The 20,295-nt window shown below is 39.5% G+C and overlaps 1 protein-coding gene across 1 annotated transcript in view; it reads right to left on the bottom strand.

Moving 5' to 3' along the window:
* Positions 1–20,295, bottom strand: part of PCDH15 (protocadherin related 15) — a 2,681,631-nt gene that overhangs the window by 2,140,269 nt on the left and 521,067 nt on the right. The window contains exon 3 of the mRNA XM_069240977.1: positions 1,139–1,204. Coding sequence (XP_069097078.1) covers positions 1,139–1,204 — 66 coding nt within the window. The remainder of the gene's footprint in view (positions 1–1,138; positions 1,205–20,295) is intronic.

The following is a 20,295-nucleotide window of genomic DNA, read 5'->3' as shown; positions in this document are numbered from 1 at the left end:
ATGGCATGGGCACTGCAGGGGCCCCTGTAAGAGGGCCCCCGTAAGAGGGCCCCACAAAGAATTTCACTGTCTGCATTGCAGACAGTGAAATTCGCGACGGGTGCCACTGCACCCGTCGCACCTTCCCACTCCGCTGGCTCCATTCAGGGCCGGCGTCCTCGTGGGAAGGTAGTTTTACACTGGGCTGGCGGGTGCCCTTTTGGCGGTCGCCCGCCAGCCCAGTGTAAAACCCAGAATCACCGCAGCGGTCTTCCGACCGCGGAGCGGTATTCTGGAGGGGGAACTCTGGCGGGCGGCCTCCGCCGCCCGCCAGAGTTAGAATCACCCCCAATGTTTTGTTTTCAAAAGCTATGACTTTTGATTCCTTATTTAATTGACAACAGCAAAATGTGAATCATTACACCCAAAATTCAAAAATATGCTCTGTTTTACATTGTCCAATTCACACTAAACCCCCTAACACATTCCATTTTGTTAGGAAATTTCAAGTTGTATTTCTGTTACACGTTTTTGCATATTTATTCTCATTTTACAACTTAAGACATTTCTTCATGAATAACAGTTTCAAACACAATTGAAAGTAACGTGATTCTTCATTTAGTTTATCTTGGAAAGAGTAGGAAATTATAATTGCATTGTCCTTACTTGGCATATTTTTTGCTTAATTCTGCCAATTGTTTAGTTTATTATTTTCTTCATGCCATTGTATGATTCTATACCATACAGCTCAAGACTGTAATTGGTTCTGCTCATTTTCTGGGCTGCTTTCAAGGCTGAAGGGAACTGCTTAAAAATGGAGCAGATGCTATTGTGAAGCAAATGGGTTTTTGAAATTATGCAGCTGGGTCCTGGCAAATATTACACTGTTCACCTGATTGAGTAACTATTCTTGCTGTAATCATTACAGCCATAGTAGTACTTGTAGGATACGTTTTAATCATAGCAGTAGCTATAGTAGGCTTAGAAATAGATTTAATGTTAGTGTTGCTTTCTTTAAAGTTATTTGTGATATTGTCATTTGTATATTTAAGGAGCTCTTGGAAATATTAATAACTACAATGCCATCTTTCTGTACATTGTCAAGGCAACTTGTGTGCTGTGAAAACTTTTATGAACCAAAAAATGTGTTTTTTCTTACCATTCCGACTTTCTTCATCCACAGATGCTATTGTTCCTGGAATTCCAGACCTTGCTAGTTTGCAGTCTAAAAATGATAAATTATAAGTATAATCAATTGATGGATACTGGTGTTTGGATTTCAGTGTTATGTCTGACTACACCTGAATGACTATATAAAATTGTATAATTTTCTGCTAGCATGGCATTTTCATCACTGTATTTTTACACCACTGTCTTCATGAATACAGGTATGTCTACAAAATCAAAGCAGAAGCAACAAACATGTTAGAGGCACAAGATTGGTACTAGTATTTGTATTTCACAACACAGTAACACATCACTACATCAAGATGCTGTTATGAAATTATAAATACACATGTTGACAACACAATACTATACACATGTTGCGATTATTGCCTCAGTAAGACACTGGAACACTTGCCTTTTGAGCAGGAATCATGTTATGAATCCAATTAATGTACATGAATGGACAAACACAGAACATTAAGGTGTACTCGCAGATTCATAAAAATTCAACTTTAATCTAATTTAAATGTCATTTTGATAAAAATAAAGTAATGATGATGCTTGAACAGAATTGGGATGATGGACCAATTACAGCGTGAAGGAGAAACAGACAAGCAATGTTCAGGAGATTATATCTTGCCATCTTACCCTCATATTGCCAGTCTGGAGTCAAAAGTATAGAGTCATCAATGGAAGCAGAGAAGAGTTATGAAAGAAAAGAAATAAGAATATAGTAGTGTTTTCAAGCAAAAAAGTATTAACATGCAAACACAGTAATTTAGTAAAAGCAAGCACATTGTTATAGAAATGTGATAGAAAATGTAGATTAACCAATGTGCTGAAAAGTGCAGCTTGAATGGAATTTAAATGCCACAGTTTTGAAAATACAGATTGTGGGCTATCCACTTCAAGCAAATGGTTGCAAGAAGTACGTGAGCTCATGTGCATTGCCTACAATCAGTTTATCTTTAGAATATGTGGAATACATTAGGCCTTTCTACCTAGATTGTACAATTAGCCCCAGGAGATCAAATCCATTGCATGGCAACTGCAGCTAACTAAGAATATGAAAATGTAAATTAATAGCATTAAATAGCCTCTTTGAGTTGTTGGAGTACTGTAGATAGTATACAATGTTTTATATTATGTGACAACAGGCAGTGTATAAAAAAGATATTCACAATTAACATAATTAAAGCACACATTTTGATGAGAGAAACATAGTTTGCACCTGCCATGAAAAACATCGGTAGAGTTTCATAGGCTGATGCTTTTGCAAACCTATTGTATTAGATGTATTGTTGTATGCTGTTTGTGGCTTCATAATCTTCTTTGGTAAAAATCAGAACAAAGAAGATATTTGATTCTTCTAATCTCATTTGGAAAGGTGCTACAGGTTTCTTGTATCTCCTTCAGTAAAATTAAGAACCAAAAATGTAGTTTTTTCCATTGCTATTATTCAGAAAGGTTCCTGAAGTTACCTTTGGGGTATTGAAAGGATTTCAATATATATTTAAAAAGTATTAGTTTTGAAACTTCAATTTACGGTTTAAGACATCATTATCTTGTGTTCTGGTGAGCTCAAAATTCATGTACATGATGCTCTTAAGCTTCAGAGATGTCGGCTCATTGTTTTGACTCCGGGACGTGTATTAATGGACTGCTATAAGTAAGAAGTTTGTAACTGTTGATGCACTGATGTAGGAAAGTACGGTGTAAGAGCAGTGTGAGGGCACTAGCCAAGGTACCTCCACATAGTTCAGGGCAATTTCCCGGGACTTGGGTCCCTAAGTGGTTCGTATTCCACTTTCTTAGTATATGGTTTGTGTTTAATCCTATCATATTCTACAGCGTTTGCCCTACTTTTCTAACTGTTTACTTACCTGATTTTGGTTTGAGTGTATATTTTGTGTATTTTACTTGCCTCCTAAGGGAGTATATACTCTGAGATATTTTTGGCACACTGTCACTAAAATAAAGTACCTTTATTTTTAGTGACTCTGAGAATTGTGATTCATATGATATAGTGCTATATGATATAAGTGGTATAGTAGGAACTTTTCATGTCTCCTAGTTCAGCCTAGGCTGCTCTGCTATAGGTACCTCTATCAGCCTAAGCTGCTAGAACATTACTAATCAACTAATAATGGATAACTGGACCTGGCACAAGGTGTAAGTACCATCAGGTACCCACAATAAGCCAGGCCAGCTTCCTACAACTGACAGCTCTGATCAAATAACTAAAGACAAAATTGGAAGTACAATAGAATATGAACAAATGAAATGATCAGATAAAGAATTTCTGATGTCAAAAATTGATTCACAGCCCTCTTCTAAATTATTTTATCAATTGCTTGGACCAAGAGAAAGAGAGAGTGAATGCATTTTTATCACATAAGACATATACATTATCCTTATAACTTACATAATCTGTTACAGCAATCTTAGTAGAATTAAGGGCAGGTAATTTTGCAACAAAACTTTAGAAGGGTGCGTATTTTGAGCTTCATAGATTTAACATTCCTTTATATTGGTGTTTTTTTTTTTTTTATAAAGACTTACTTGTATTCCAAGGGGTATTCAACATACAGATTTAAAAATGTGGTCTTAGATGGCTTATCTAATAGATCTTCTTTCTAAAAAAGCATCCCTTAGGTGAGGTCTTTACTACCATGTCCTATGCAGAACATAGTAATGGTGGCTCTTACAGAGATAGGCACTAATTAAATATGTTTGCTGCTCAGATTTCATGTGAGTAAATCAATAACATATTGTATCATGAGGCACCATTCACATTTTGACAAGTTATTAGTATTTTAAAATACACAAACTTGGAAAAGTGAGTGAAGACTGAGTGAACATGGTCAACCATTGGTCCTTTTATAAAATAATCAGTCTGTTAGAGCTGATAAAATGACTCTCGTGATCCTAGAGATAATGATTCAGATGTTTAAGAACAGAGACTATTATGCATGTTTCTATGGTTGGGTTGTTAAAGAGCAAATATACACAGGCAAATGCACCACAATTAAAGAGTTTTTGTCTGAGGGACTTTTATATAAATGTTGGTTCCGCTGAAGATTCTAGGAAGACAAATGTGCATCCTAGCTTTTGTGATAAGGCACTAGCATATCAAATAATGTATATTTTGCCTTTAGCCTAATCTATTTTGTGCAAAATATGTGAGAAAAAGTGCAGTTGAGGTAGACCTCCATGAAGAATATGAGCTAGAGCTCAAAGTGAGCAAGACATCCCCAACTATCAAATATAAGTTTGAGGAGTTAATATTGTAACATTAAAGCACAATTTAAAGCCTTAATCAGTGGTATTTTTGTATGATCAGAGACAAAAACTAATCCCAGCATATTGGGGAAGAGGTATTTCCTATTTGGGGAAGAGCAGAGGTTTTGATTGCTTATTATCAAGTAGCAAGAAATGCAGGGTCACCCATATAATAATCTGGAAACTAGCGACACCAGCTAAAACAAAGCAAAGCAGGGTATCACTTGAAAATGAGCACCTACTGAAATGATTGAATAGTATAAAGGGGCTAACGGTGTTTCCTAATGACAGGCTGAGAAGAAAACAACCCAAAAGAGATGAAAGTGAAGAGTAGCAAGTAAGATAAAATACTGGCATGAAAGACACAAGTCAAAACACGTTGATACAACATATGCGTACTGTTGGTGTTTTGAAATGGGTTTAGAAAGAAAGTAGTAATTAGTTTGCCATCAGCAGAGGCATTTTAGGCATTCCTTTGAAGATGAGTGATTATGTTTTCCATGGATGTTTGAAATTGACATCTGAGGTCAATAAATATGTGATTCTGCATATGAAGTGGTAACGTGCTCTGAGCAAGATTTAATAATAATAATAATAGTAAACACTGAAATGGAAGGTGACAAACTCCAATTGTTGAAAAACCTGTTCTTTTTATTACTTGATTAAGATGGTCATATTTTGTATATTCTCTTTAATTGTGCAAAAGGTTGTTACACAGAAATTCAGTGTTGCCATTATGGATAAAGCACATTTGGATTTAGAAAGTTCTTGCAAGAATGTAATTGGCTATTTGTGTTTGCTTGAATGAGATTGTATTACATAGATTTTTTTTAGTATTCAGTCCACAAAACAGTATAAGTTTTACTTTTATTTTGAAAGCAGGTAAAAAGGTACATTAGTCTAAACAAAATATGCTCTTACTTGGAAACCAAAAGAAAAAGAAACATAGTAATTATTTATTTATCATAATATCTCAATTAGCAATTGAATTCTAGGACTACAAGCTACCTAATGTTAAATCTCTATCTTGTGCAATTGGAAGGAAAACATCTTCCCATTTTAAAGCAATAAGTAAATGTATTACCAGAGAACAAAAGTAATTATAGTATTCTGATGTATGGCTCCTTCGTTGAGTTGTCTTTCTATCTATTGAAGCTATGCTAAGCTCTACTTCTGAGTATTTCCTGTAGCCGCACACAAACGTTAGAACATCCTTGACCATCATTCTCTAACAATAGGAAACTCCAAAATGTGAGCCTCAAAAGCTGAACTGCCCTATGGCAGTGGAAGAAACTGTTGGTACATTTTCAGATATTTTGTCCAGACAGCCTGGTGTATAATACAATCTGTATATGGAATAATATGTAATGTGTCTCACTGCTCAGCTAATTAGGAGTTGGTGCATTTTTACATTGGCATACAGTCACTCCTTGTCAGTTAACTTGTGTTGTAAATCTTCTGTCCAAATTTTTCATATATTTGCTAATCAAGTGAGATAAACTTTGACATATCTGTATAGTAAAACTCTTACAGGTAGAGAGAAAAGCCTAATGAATTTGACTTATTCCTACTTATATCTCTATCCCTAAATTAATCTCTTAATTTTATAACTGTAAAGACAGCAAAAGAAACAAGCAATGTTGAAGTATCACCATCTTCACTAAGATCATCATTCTACCTTTTGATAAAGATCAGTGTTTGTGCTTATGTACATCTGGTTGATTTTATCCGTAGGCCTCCCAGAATTGTGTTTCTAGTTATCTTGCACCCATACACTTAATTTAATTCCTAACCACCTCACTGACTTGAAAGACACCACAACTTGTAGTTCTGTAATTGGTATTACGTTCTCTTGTTAATCAGTCCTTTTTATTTTTGATTAGTTGAGTCATATCTTCCCATTATTGAGAAAACATTGATAGACTTTTTTTCCAAAAAGAGGGCTGCATCATCGCTACATATTTTTGTAGCAAAACAGATATTAAGGTGAGATTTGATGTTAATATCTGTATCTGCATTTATTGCAAAACTTTCTGTGAAAAACACAAAAAAGAATGGCGACAAACAGCATCCCTGGTTTGTCCCACGGCGAATATTTATCAGGCCATTGTACCAATGCAAAATTCCCTGATCAGCATGACATGGGAGGGAAATGCATTGCTTCTAAAATCTTTCTGAGTTTACACGGGGAGATCCGTTTTGACATCTAGAAAACAGACTAGTTAAGATTAATTTGCAGAAAGTAGAAGTAATAAATATTCACTGTCAATAAATTATATGGAAGAAACCCAGTATGATTGCTACAGGCCACCTTTTGAATGAAGTTAGTCAACTGTATAGCCAACACTTTCAAAAGTAGTTTGTAATGTTTATTTAAAAGTGTTCTAGGTCCCTATGACCCACCAACATTCTGAGCATTTACCAGATATAAAAAATATCAATTTGTTTTAACTGAATGATTAAGGTGGTGTAGTAAATCTCAGTTTGTTTTAATGGGATACAGGAGTTAACTTAGCCTTTGGCTTGCAGACTTGTGCCCCCATCACCTACTGACTTTTACTCTACTTAGCTTGCTCTGTTTTAGTGTATTTATTTAATGAAATCTTTTAAGATGGCTGCCTTTTTTTTTGTTCAGCCCATGTCTTAGTTTTGCTTTATCAGTGCCACTGTGCTAAGGCATCAATATCAAGCGATAAAGATAAACAAACTGTAGGTGTTCACATTAGGTACTTTCCCTCTTCATGCTTTCGAGGGAATTGTTATATACATTACCGTCCCAGAAATGTCTTATTATCTATTGTTTGGGAACAGACCTATGTCAGGGGTCCAAGCAGATCTGGATAAATACTCCTCACTTTAACAAATACTCAGAGGGATTCTGACCAGATGCCATTGCTGCTATCAATGCTGTAGGTTGCCTTGATGCTGACCCAGACTTCGTGTCCCTACGGAGTCTGAGCTAGCAACTTTACTCCAAGGAAACAAGGGTTGGGGGCTCTTTTCATGGACATGGCATTGGCAGATTAGGTTTAATATACCTAAGCTCTCTGTAGGTGAGAGGTTAGGCTCTTTATGCTGGGGTATTAGAACATAATTCACATATTTCACATCTTATGTCATTACATGTTATTGCAAGATGGTAGGGGTCTTTGTATTAATGACTCTTGTCTTTACCATTCTGTTTCTTGCACTGTTCATTATCCTAATCATTGCTGCCCATGCAACTTATCACAGATTGCAGTTTTATTAAATAAAACCTACTGAAACTTTCCTGCATTTTCTTCATTGCCTGTGTTTGATTAAGACATGGTGTACATGTGAGAATGGGGCAATCTCCATTTAACCATGACACTCCCTGAGATGTCACACTCTTGAGTCCATGCACAAAGGCTACCACAAATCACCTTTTAATATTTGGGTTTCTGGTGAGGTGCTCATCTAAGGGATTTTCATTTACAAACATAACCTGATGAGTAATTGTTTTAGCCATAATATTTCCGGTCAGAAATGTACCAGTTTTGTGATTTTGTTCAAGCATTGATTGATACATTGTTTAATAATTTGCAAACTCCTTTTTTATACTCAAGTTCCTCAGTTTGGAAATTAAAATATATATATATATATATATATATATATGTTCTGTGAACAAGGCTACGGCTGAAACGTGTTGGGAGGAAGAATTTGTATGAGAGTAAAAGCTTTAATTTCACTGGAAGTGTCCTGACCTTTCTTGTTGTTACAAGAATCTTGTTTGATTTATTTATGGCTATTCCCGAAACCATGGTCGGACCCCACTCTTTTGAGCCTCAGTATCTCGGGTTTTTCTGGTGATTTTATAAATATATACATATATATATATATATATACACATATATGCACATGCATATGCTTTCTTTAGATTTCATTAGGTATTGTGCAATTATTCAAGCTCATGGATTGGCCTTGGTTTCTCAGACTGTACTTAACCTTGATAAGTCCACATTAAACTCAAAAAGCTTCTTAATTATTGCCATAAATGTGTCCTGTACTTCTGTATCCTTCAGCATTGGAACATCAGCACATCATTTGGAATGGGTAGATCCACTGCCTAGATAACACACACTATAGATTGAAGGATGGCTTCATATCATCACAGATACAATACTGAATTCTAAGATATAATGATAGCCTTCTGATCATGTTTTGATCAAAGCATGAGAGGAATGCCTATCAGACAGTGAAAATCACATTCTAGATATATGATGAACCTAATTATATGTCATACATTGAAACTAAGGTAATTTATGGAGGATATCTCACTGATGTCCTTCTGGTATAGTGTGGTGATGTGTTGCATTGTGGAGATGTGATGTAGAACGTATGATGAAAAAATATAATCTACAGGAATAATAATTCATAGAGTTGCTAAATGCACAATTTCCACAAAATAACTTAAATTGTACAATAACGGGAGCCTCAAAAAACATAGTTATATTTGATTATTAAACCAGTAAATACTAGGAACACAGTTACAAAAGACATGACAGCTATAACTCTGCAATACATGTAGGCTCAAGTGGCTATGTCTGCCTTTTACAAGAATGAAAATAGTAAGGACTCAAAAGCAGCAAGCAGTGATACAATGCCATCAAACATTCAAAGACTTTCACAAGAAACACACCACTCATCAATCATCAGCATATTTAAGATCAGGATAGATCTAACAGCTCATTAATGGCACTCTTGCGTCTTGATTGCTCACAATTATCCCCATGAGAAAAAACTTAAATGATAGCCTTTACACTTCTTGAGATCTTGCAAGACAATATATTGTAATACATGTAGCTCACATCATGAAACACTGATCTAACAATTCATTAATCATTTCTTGTATAGGTGCACTTACACTTCTTTCAATAATCAACAACAGATTCCATCTGCATGATACCTAGATGTTTTCAAACTGCATGTTTGAAAGAGGTTTACGCTGACTGCTTTAAACACGAATTTCTAATTATAGGCCTGACAATTCGTAGAGACATCAGGAAGAAGTCAGTTGAAAAGCAGCTTCATGATACCATCAAGTTCAGCACACTCCTACAGGATTAGAATTCTGGCTTCAGGTCAGATTACAAAGGGAGGTAGAAAACTTCCAGGTGTCTAAAGTACTCGTCAGAATACAGTCAGTGTATGCCATGCCTTATTCTACTGCTTGACCTCTTTCATACCTCTGAAACTGTCATTGACCAGGTTTCTAAGACAATGTCAGACTCTCAAGGGGCTGATTTTGAATCAAGGTTGCCAAAGTTGAGTTGATCAAGATGAGTTCTTTACAGCCTCAGCCCATTACTATAACATATGGTGCCCCAAATGTACTGTCTTCCTGGTGGTGGTTTTGTAATATCCAGCAAACAGATGCCAAAGATGTCAGTATCCACTTGTATTAAGATCTCATTTGGTTATGTCATCAAATTGTTGAAACATTGACCTGCCACAATTCAAATCTGGATATTCAGGGTTAAATGTGCTCTCAAGCTGATCCTGACCAAGCTGATGTCTGCCGTCCTTTTCAGTTTTGCAATTCATATAATAAATAGCATGGCAAGGAGTGGCTCATTCAGATGCCGTGTTGCCTCACACCACTGCTCGTGGACATCTCTAAGTCCATGAATTTCTAAATCACCACCAAATGCAGTTTCATAATGCACACCAATTGACTTTGCTCGTAAAATGAATTAGTTCCTACCTGCAGACCACTTCAGTAGGTCCATCTTGGTAGCACTTTGCTCAATGGCAATCTAAGTTGCATCTGATAATCTTATAAAAAATCATTTGTTCAACTGCCACCTTATGAAGGTTGTTTTATAATTTCCAGAACAACTCAAATACTAAATTACATTATCTCATTTTGCCTACATGATCTTTAAGACAAGCTAACTCATCTATAAAGTGATTAATGATGACATCACCTTATCTGGTGAATCTGGTGACCAAGATCAAGAATTCTAGGACATCGAAGATGTGCACAACCAGCATTCCCATTAAGAAATCCAGAATGAACTCACTGAAAAATGCAATAGGCCAGTATTTTCCTTCTATTTTCCAAAAGTGTGGAAATCCTTAGGAATCAAAATCTACAAAGTAAACTTACTCCTGATCAGAAAAGAGTCAATTTTGACTTTTCTGCTCACTGCAATTACCAAATCAGTGTCATAGTCCTTCTGGATGCCTCAGTCAATGGACACTTTCAATTGTTTTATTGAAATTCCAAACTGTAAAGCAGTTATGAAAAAAAAAATTGTAATGGTTAATTGCATAGTCTGAATCACAGAATAAGCCAGATTTTACTATCAAAATGTGCCCTTACTTTCCTCTTTCTGCCCTTTGCCATTAACTAATTACAGTGAAAAATCTGACACTAGTTGTTTTTCCAGCTTCATATGTGTGTATCAGTGGGGAGGAAGAGTCTTAGTATGCGATCATGTAATATACATACAACAACTAAAAATCATTCAACTTGTTGCTGTTTACAAACATTTTAGGGCAGATTTAAGAAAAGTATCTCTGCACCTAGTACAGTGCCACTTTTCTTGTGCCCCTTAGGGCCCCCCACCATCATTTGTGTGCCATATTTAAAGTGCACCATGGCGTAGGGTAGTGGACAATAGCATCAACATTTTTTACGTTATTGTTGTACTGTTCAGGGTTAGTGCCAAACTTTTGCCGCTAACCTCAAACAGTACATGGTGGCCCATTGTAACCAATCGTGTGCCCCCTTTTAAAGCCTGCTTTGAGCAGGCATTTAAAGAAGCTGTAAATAATGACACAGTGGAATCTCTTTGATTCCACTGCACCATTTTTTCAGTCCCCCTAACTGGGAATGCCCCCTTTGTATTCATTATGCATGGTGCATGCATAATGTGGTACCAAGGTTTACAAAGTGGGGCAATGCATGCATTGCTCCACTTTGTAAATATGGCGCAGCGATTTTTGAAGCTTAACAGGACATTATGCTAATGGGGCAGTAGAACTTAATAAATCTGGGCCTTTTTATTGCTATGCACACCCTGAAAACCTTCAGAGATATGTACCTATAAAAGTTTATGCTGTGTTTCCAACATAGAAGCATTTTTGGAAGTAAATCCAAATTTAGGAAGTGTGGCTGAATAGGTTATCGACACAGGATGTTCTCCTTGGAAAATTGAAAAGAAAATTAGAAAAATAAATAATAATGATGTAAGAAATTGGGTTGTTGGTTGACTGGGGTGTAAGCCCTGGTCAAAGAGCAACCACAATCCTTGTCAGGATGAGGCACAGGTCAACCCTAAATTAACCTCCCCTCAACCGTCTGGTAGCATGGCACAGAGAATTCAAGCTTAACTTAGGGGCAATGTGTAAAGTTGTGCAACACTTCAAACAGTAATAAGTGAAAATACCACAACAAATAGATCCCACACCCAGTTAGAATGATAGAACACCTTTTAAAGAATAAAACGATCCCAAAAAAAAACCAAATCCAGTATGTAGGGCCAAAGATACACAGTTTTAAAGTTAAAGATTTTGGTAAAAATAGCAGCAAAAAGCACAAAGAACCAAATGTGGAATTCTGTTTGTGTCAGACAGCACAATGCCACCAGTTCAGGCTGACCACTATGGACTGTGCACTGGCTCCAGGGACCCAGTTAGGCCCAATGAACAGAGTCATTTAAATCCTTGTTTGTAGAGTGGTGTGAGGATCTGCATTGAAAATGAGTCACACAGCAGAAGCAATTCATCAGTTCTGAGATTCTGTGAGGCTAGGCTGAGAGGGCCTGCATTGTCATTGAGAATCCCATTGATGGAGATTGCGATGCAAAGTCCAGAGTCGAGAATGTAGTGCACAGTTGGGGTGATGTGTCAGTTCAAAGGAGCTGTGATGCAGAGTCTGACATTTTTGTCAAGGCTGTTGTCAACAAGGGATGTGAGGGCCTACATTGAGGATGCGTTGTGCAGCATGTGTTCCAATGGGCTGCAATGTGGGTCTTTAAGATGAGTCCAATCCCCGCAGCAGTGGTGATGCATCAGGTCTGCTCAGGTTTGTGCTTTGCAGCAAAGGAGCTGTATCAGTTCCACTGGGTCCACAGTGCCTGACAGAGCAATTTGAGGCCACTTAAAGGGTCCAGGACTAGGGTGGCACCACTTAACAGGAAAGACTGACAGATGGCAGAGTCCAGGTGCAACTGCAAGGTTATTTGAAGCCTGTTGTATCCCTTAGGCTTCATAACAAGAGGCCAGCCAACTAGCCCTTGTAGTCTCTCTGAGGTTAGGGCTCAAGAGATGCAGGTCCAGTCCTACTTTCCCAGGCAAGAGGACAGCAGGTCAGCACAGCAGGGCAGTGCTACTTCACAGCAATAGTTCAGCTGAGAGGCAGTCCTTTTAGCGCCACAGCACTGCTTCTTCCTGGCATTGTATCCTATTTGTCCTGATGTGTCCAGAAGAGTTGGTGTCTGAGGTCCAGTATTTACACCCAGTTGTGCCACTGAAGTAGGCAAAAGCTTCTAGAGGCATGCCTTTGAAGTGTACAGGTAGCCTGCTTTCGTGGCCCTGGCTCCAGACTAATAATCGAGACTATGTAGCCCTTTGAGTGGAGATAGGACACTATTGTAGGTTACATTGGGCTGGGGCTAGTTCCTCGCTCCCATACTGCCCTTGATGGCTCATCAGTTGCACCAAAGCTCCCCATCATGTGTAGCTGTTTAAGAGGAACATACAAAACCCAACTGTCAACTACACCCAACTGTCAACTACACCCAGTCATGTCACCAGCTGTAGGCACCAAAAGAATGGGGCAAGAACATGAAAACTTTATAAAAGTGTCTTTTTCAGAATTGTAATTTAAAATCTGACTTCCCCACAAGTTAGGATTTTTCATTACAATTCCTGAGACACCAAGTATGAACTAGTCACCTGTTTCCATTTATAAATTGCAATTATAAAATGTAATAAGGTAACTCCAATTTTATCCAATGGGAGAGGTAGGACATTGCTGTAGTGAAAAACAAATGTAGGAGTTTTTCACCACCATGACATATAAAACCTAAAGTGCATGTCTTGTTTGTTTAAATGCATGGCACCTTGCCCTCTGGGCTGTTCAGAGACTGCCCAGGGGTGACATATGTATTCAAAAGGATGGTTTGGGCCTGGCAAAAGGTTTATTTTGCCAGGTTATTGCTGCAGGGAATCTATTTTGCAGAACTGTGCCTTGGGACAACAGAACCTCAGAAAGCAGGGACTGCACCATTTCTGACCAATCAGTACTGTCAAACCAAAATACCTGACTAGCTCACAGTTCCTTGTTTGCCTTCCTAACCTTACAGAGTGACAAGTAATTGTAGAAAATGAAAAGGCAAAACACTCTAGCCCCCTCTCTCAAGGAACAGTGGAAACAGCTCAGTCCTTTTCATTCATTATCTCAGTAATTCATATACATAGCAAACAATGAAAGTGCACAATATATATTGAAAGTAGCATAGTCTAAAAAGAGGAAAATTAGATGTTATTACAATACTGTCAATAATTATGAAAATCAGAATAGCAGTTAGAAAACTGTATAACACAAATAGTGCCACCATACTGCAAAACTAGTGGCCTAAACCTACCCTGTAATTGTATGTGCAGGAAAGCTTTTTGTTATTATGATCTCTGGGAGTGGAGAACCCCAATCCTCTGTTTGCCTAGTCAAGTGTTCCTCGTAGGAAAGTGTAAACCCAGTTTACACAGGCTGCGTTCCCCAGTGGGCATCTGTTCCCCAGACATGTCAGTTCTGCTGCCTATCTAAACCTAACTTCTAAAGTTAGCTTGATACAGTGAAAAGCTATGTCTTCTGTCTCTATGAGCATGAGAACAATTGCTGAACACACAGAAAACAACACCTGGCACTTGTTGTGCCCACTGAGCAGTCAGAGAATATACAGACAGAATCCCTGGAAACTGACTACAAGTGCAATTACAGTGTGTTGCAAAACAATAGCACAAAGGAAAAGAAATGTGTAATGTACAACAATGCAAGGCAAAGACATCATGATTTGTAGAGTACTAAAAAATGAGGCATAACTATAGTGAGTTCATGCACAGACCTCATGACTTTGTCATGGCAGTTTAAACTGCCGCACAGGCTCTGCAATGGCAGGCCTGAGACATGCTTAAAAGCTACCTAATTGGGTGGTACAATCAGAGGTAGTGCCACTTTAATGAGGACTTCCAAGTAAATTAAATATGCCAATTGAGTGTAAGGCAATCTAACAGGTTGGAAAGAGAGAGCACAAGCACTTTAGCACTGGTTAGTAGTGGTAAACTGTGCAGATTCCCAAGGCCAGAAAAAAACAAAGTCAGCGAAAACAGGAGGTCTGAAGGCAAAAAGTTAGGGAAAAACCACATCAATTATGCCAGGTTTAGTAAATGAAAATGTACATTTTCAGCAGGTTTATTCTGACAAATTTCACAATCAGTTATAAATCTGAATGCCCATAAATAACAATTGACCAGCAGGTACTGTGCTGGAAATCTACAACTTTTATACATTTCCTGCTCAATTCCAGCTGACATTTCTGAATTCCCAAACCATTTAATAATGTAATCCAGCAGGAGGAGGGCATTTACAGTGGAGATTCCATTCATGTTGAAGCAATACTTGTGAATGTGAATTCAACTGTATATTAGGCAGACATCATTTGCCATTACTGTCAATTCAACACATATAGAGGAAGAAAGTAATTGTTTTAATTCCATTTGTTTTTTTCTGGGTAACATTTAATGTAAAGAGGATACCTCCTGTCTAACCAGCAAATATTTGTGGCACCAATTCTCTGCAAAACATGTCAATTAAAATGAAAACAAAAATCTGTCTTTAAAGACGTTGTAAAACTGTCTCCTAACTTCTTCAATCAATCATATTTATATTTATACAGCGCGCTACTCACCCGTGAAGGTCTCAAGGCGCTAGGGGGGGGTCACTGCTGCTCGAAGAGCCAGGTCTTGAGCTGCCTCCGGAAGGCGAGGTGGTCCTGGGTGGTCCTGAGGTGGGCGGGGAGGGAATTTCATGTCTTGGCTGCCAGGAAGGAGAAGGATTTCCCATCTGCAGTGGTTCGATGGATGCGAGGGGCGGCGGCGAGAGCGAGGCTTGTGGAACGAAGTTGACGGGTGGGCGTGTAGAAGGTGAGGCGACGGTTGAGGTATTCGGGGCCCTTGTTTTGGAGGACTCTGTGTGCGTGGGTGAGGAGCCTGAAGGTGATCCTTTTGTTGACGGGTAGCCAGTGCAGGTGTCTCAGGTGGGCGGAGATGTGGCTGTGGCGGGGTACGTCGAGGATGAGGCATGCAGAGGCGTTTTGTATTCGCTGAAGACATTTCTGAAGTTTTGCGGTGATTCCTGCGTATAGGGTGTTTCCGTAGTATAGGCGGCTTGTGACAAGGGCATGGGTCACAGTTTTTCTGGTGTCGGCGGGGATCCAGCGGAAGATCTTTCGGAGCATGCGGAGTGTGAGGAAGCAAGAAGACGAGACGGCATTGACTTGCTTGGTCATGGTGAGAAGGGGGTCCAGGATGAATCCGAGGTTGTGTGCGTGGTCTGAGGGGGTCGGTGCGGTTCCCAGGGCCATGGGCCACCAGGAATCCTCACAGGCGGATGGGGAGTTTCCGAGGATGAGGACTTCCGTTTTGTCTGAGTTCAGCTTCAGGCGGCTGAGTTTCATCCATTCTGCAACGTCTTTCATTCCATTCTGCAGGTTGGTTTTGGCGGTGGCTGGGTATTTGGTGAGGGAGAGTATCAGCTGGGTGTCGTCGGCGTAGGAGATGATATTGATGCTGTGTTTGCGTGCGATGTCGGCGAGGGGGCTCATGTAGACATTGAAGAGAGTAGGGCTGAGCAAGGAGCCCTGTGGGACGCCACAGATGATCTCGGTGGGATCCGAGCGGAAAGGCGGGAGGTAGACTCTTTGGGAGCGGTCAGAGAGAAAAGAGGCGATCCAGTCTAGGGCCTGTCCTTGGATACCGGTGGAGCGGAGGCGGGTTATTAGGGTGTGGTGGCAGACGGTGTCGAAGACAGCCGAGAGGTCGAGGAAGATGAGGGCGGCTGTTTCTCCATTGTCCAGTAGAGTTCGGATGCCGTCGGTGACTGCGGTGAGGGCGGTTTCCGTGCTGTGGTTGGCCCGGAATCTGGATTGGGAGGGGTCGAGCAGGTTGTTGTTGCTGGCGTCGGCTTTGTTGAAGATGTAATGTGGGCAAGGGTGCGAGGGGGCACCGAAGTGGATGGTGTTCATGGTAGTTTTGGACTCTTCGGTGCTGATGGGTGTCCAGGTGTTGAGGGTGACGGCTGGGGCTGTGGGTTCCGTGGTGGTCGGTGGGGTCTGTGGACCGAAGCTGTTGTGTAGGTCGGTGATCTTTCGATGGAAGAAGGTAGCAAGGGAGTTGCAGAGTTCTTGTGAGGGCATGATGGATTTGGAGCTGGCGTTGGGATTGGAGAGCTCTTTGACGATGTTGAAGAGTTCTTTGCTGTTGTGGGTGTTCTTATCCAGTCTTTCTTTGAAGGATGCTCTTTTGGTGGCACGGATCAGCTGGTGGTGTTTGCAGGTGGCGATTTTGAGGGCTGACATGTTTTCTGTGGTGTGATCTTTGCGCCAGGTTTTCTCGAGGGTACGGCAGGTTTTCTTGGATTCTTTGAGGGCGTCTGTGAACCATTGAGGTTTCCTAGTGTTGGTCTGTCTTGGGAGGCGTCTGAGGGGGGCGAGGTTGTCAGCGCAGTTGGTGATCCACTGTGTGAGGCTGAGGGCTGCGTTGTTGACGTCTGAGGTGATGGTAGGTTGGTTGTGGTTGAGAGTGGAGAGTAGCTGTTCTGTGGAGATTTTGTTTCAAGGTCTGCGTGAGATAGGTTGTGTGCGATGGTGGAGAGTCTTGCATCTGAAGGTGAAGTGCACACATCTGTGGTCGGTCCAGTGCATTTCGGAAGAGTGGCTGAAGGATACGTGGTTGCTGGCGGAGAAGATGGGGTCGAGCGTGTGTCGCCAGTGTGTCCTTTTTCTTATCTTTGGATAAATTATTCTCTTTAAAATAATAGAACGGGCCCTGCACATCTCACACTGACACATTCAGAGCTGGTTTTGAGTAAGAAAATGACAAACAGGTAATGTTATGCATTTTCATTTTTTAAGAGAATTTTAAGGTAAAAATTGTGTATTATTTCCATATCTAACGATAATGTCACTTTACCTTTGTTCTTTTTCTATACTTCCTCTAAAATAAAGTAAGAGTTTATTATCATACCTAACTTTGCAAGCCCCTGCAGCACATATCTTTTTGCTGTGCATGGTCTGAGATCAGTCGCAAGGTCTGATCTGTTTCCAGGCCCTGCACCCAAATCCCATGGACATCCAATTTCCCACCATGCATAGCCTTCAGTTGTGTGTAGTTGGCCTCAAGGTCTGGCCTGCCCAACCCACACTGCTGGTCAAACCCCTGACATGCAAGGCTGGAGGCAAGGGTTGACTGCAGGGCCTGCCCAGCACCACTGAAGGTGAGGGTCTGGCAATGCAGGTGGCCAACCCACCTCCCCCCAAAAGCAGTCACCTGTTCCCAACTGCAATGGATACTAATGCTGCCCATTTAAAAAATATGTTTTTACAATCCCACTGGACTCTCACAAGAGCTACAGAAGTTTAGAAGCAAGTCCTGGCTCCCATATGATTGTGGCACCAAATAAAAATAGTTTTTGAAATTGACCCTTACACTGCCCCATAATACATTATTTTATTTTGTTTTCAGGGCACAGGATAGAGTAACAAACTAATGCATTGATGATGTTACATTCAAGTTCCGGTTGTAACTAGCCACTAAGAGTATAGGTTAATGGAAAACAAGCAGGAACCGCTCAATCCTGGTGTTGAGAGGCAGCCAATGGGAAAAAGTCATCCTGACCAATGGGACTCCTCTATTTTATAAAATTGCATGCCTGTGGGATTCCCAAGGCCTTCCCCACAAAACCCAACCATCCATATATATAAATAGATTTTGAGCCTTAATTCCTCAAAGCCTGCTGAACGGATTTACACCAGTTCACAAAAGTATGATTGTTGTTTTTGTGCCAGATTTGTTGTAATTCTATTCAAGTATCCTTGTGGAAACTGCACAGGATAATAGAGTTATTTGACCCCTATTTTCTTTGCAGTCACCACTTGACAGATCACTCTGATACTTTATAGGAAGGAGCTGAGGTGGATGAACTTTCTTTTACATTTTCGTGAAGCTTCGCCATAATAGCCAAAGTTATTACCAAAACAAAAAATCCTCTGCCTACGTTAACTAGGGCTATCACTATGTAATATTGACCGAAAAAAACAAATGTTAAAGTAATGTTATATTTAGGTGAAAATGTAAGTTAAAATGGAAAATTTGAAGTTTAAAAAAACTACTGAAAATCACAATGTATAGATAAATTAAATATAACTTGCACACTCACCATGCACAGTGATGCCATTAATGATGTCATTTCAGATGTCATCATTGATGTTATAGCAATGAGTGATGTAATATGTGAGGTCATAAGCTGTGCATAGCGAGTGGGCAAGTAATAATTACTTCATATAGTTATAAAGAACACATTTCGGGCCTAGTTGTGGGCAGTATGAGGTTGATGGCAGGGCCTTTTTTACCCCAAGAGACATCCATCCACTTGTTTACTTTTTTTACATTGTTTTTCAATCTAGTTGGACTCTCAAGGGTGGCAATGTAAAAAATCTGAACGAAAATTATTTTTAATTTCGCCCCATTGGAGGACTCTCTGGGAGTCCCCTAATGTGTACATGGTGTCCCTACCTTGCCCCCCTATACTTTATTTTTTTAATTTTCAGGACACAGGGCACAATCCCCTGTGCCCTGTAATGTCTGCTGCAACGTGCCTCTTTATGTTGAGCTCAGCTAGTAAGAATAGGAGCTTCTGCATGATTTATGGGAGATTGTCTCTCCCATGGGAGCAAAGTGGATGCCAGCGGAAAAAAAAAAAAACCCTTAGCTAATCAGATCAATGTATTATGTGAAGTTGCATGCCCGCAGAATTCACATGAGACTCCACCGACCCAGCTATTCAGATGTTTATATATTTTTACTTTAAATACTCAAAAACAGATCTACACCATTTCACTAAAAACACTCTTTCTTGGATAAAATCTAGCATTCTGCCAAACTTGGTGTAATTCCTTTTAGCCATTTTGGCTGGAGCACTATTCAAGAATTCCTTTGGAAATGCATGAGGAAATTGTGTTTTCGGACCCCCTCCACACTTTTTTCTTAATCCCTGCTTAAAGGATGTCCTCAAAACTTCCAAGAGAGGAGCTGAGGTAGATAATCTTTTTTTGCCAAAGTTTTGCGAGGATTTGTCACATAGAGTAAAGGTTATCAGCAAACCAAAAAATCAATTTCTTATAGTTCTAAAGATGGATAGCTAGATAGCTAGATAGATAGATAGATAGATAGATAGATAGATAGATAGATAGATAGATAGATAGATAGATAGATCTTTAAGACATCACAATTAAAATCATCTATAATAGCAGACGGCATTCCGTTCAAAGGCCTCTGGGTTAGATTGGATTGCTAAATGCTTAATAAAAATAATATTTTACTGTGCCCTCTGACCATCTAACCTCTATTTGAAAGAGAAAATAAGTTGTGTACACTGTCTATTTAAAGCACCTCTGTGTGAAACATCAGTACTCCGCGCTAAATCAGGAAACTAGATGCTGCCACCAGACATGTGTAATTTTGTTTAAGAGGTTGTTTTAATACCTTCCTTCAAATCCACTCTCCGTCCTTCCTCATGCTTCTAAAACTTTACATGTCAGACTGATGTTTAAAACAAACACA

Source organism: Pleurodeles waltl, chromosome 6 (genome assembly GCF_031143425.1).
Source record: "Pleurodeles waltl isolate 20211129_DDA chromosome 6, aPleWal1.hap1.20221129, whole genome shotgun sequence".
NCBI lineage: Eukaryota > Metazoa > Chordata > Amphibia > Caudata > Salamandridae > Pleurodeles > Pleurodeles waltl.
The sequence above is the reverse complement of the archived record's forward strand: the minus strand, read 5'-3'. Positions and strand labels throughout refer to the sequence as shown.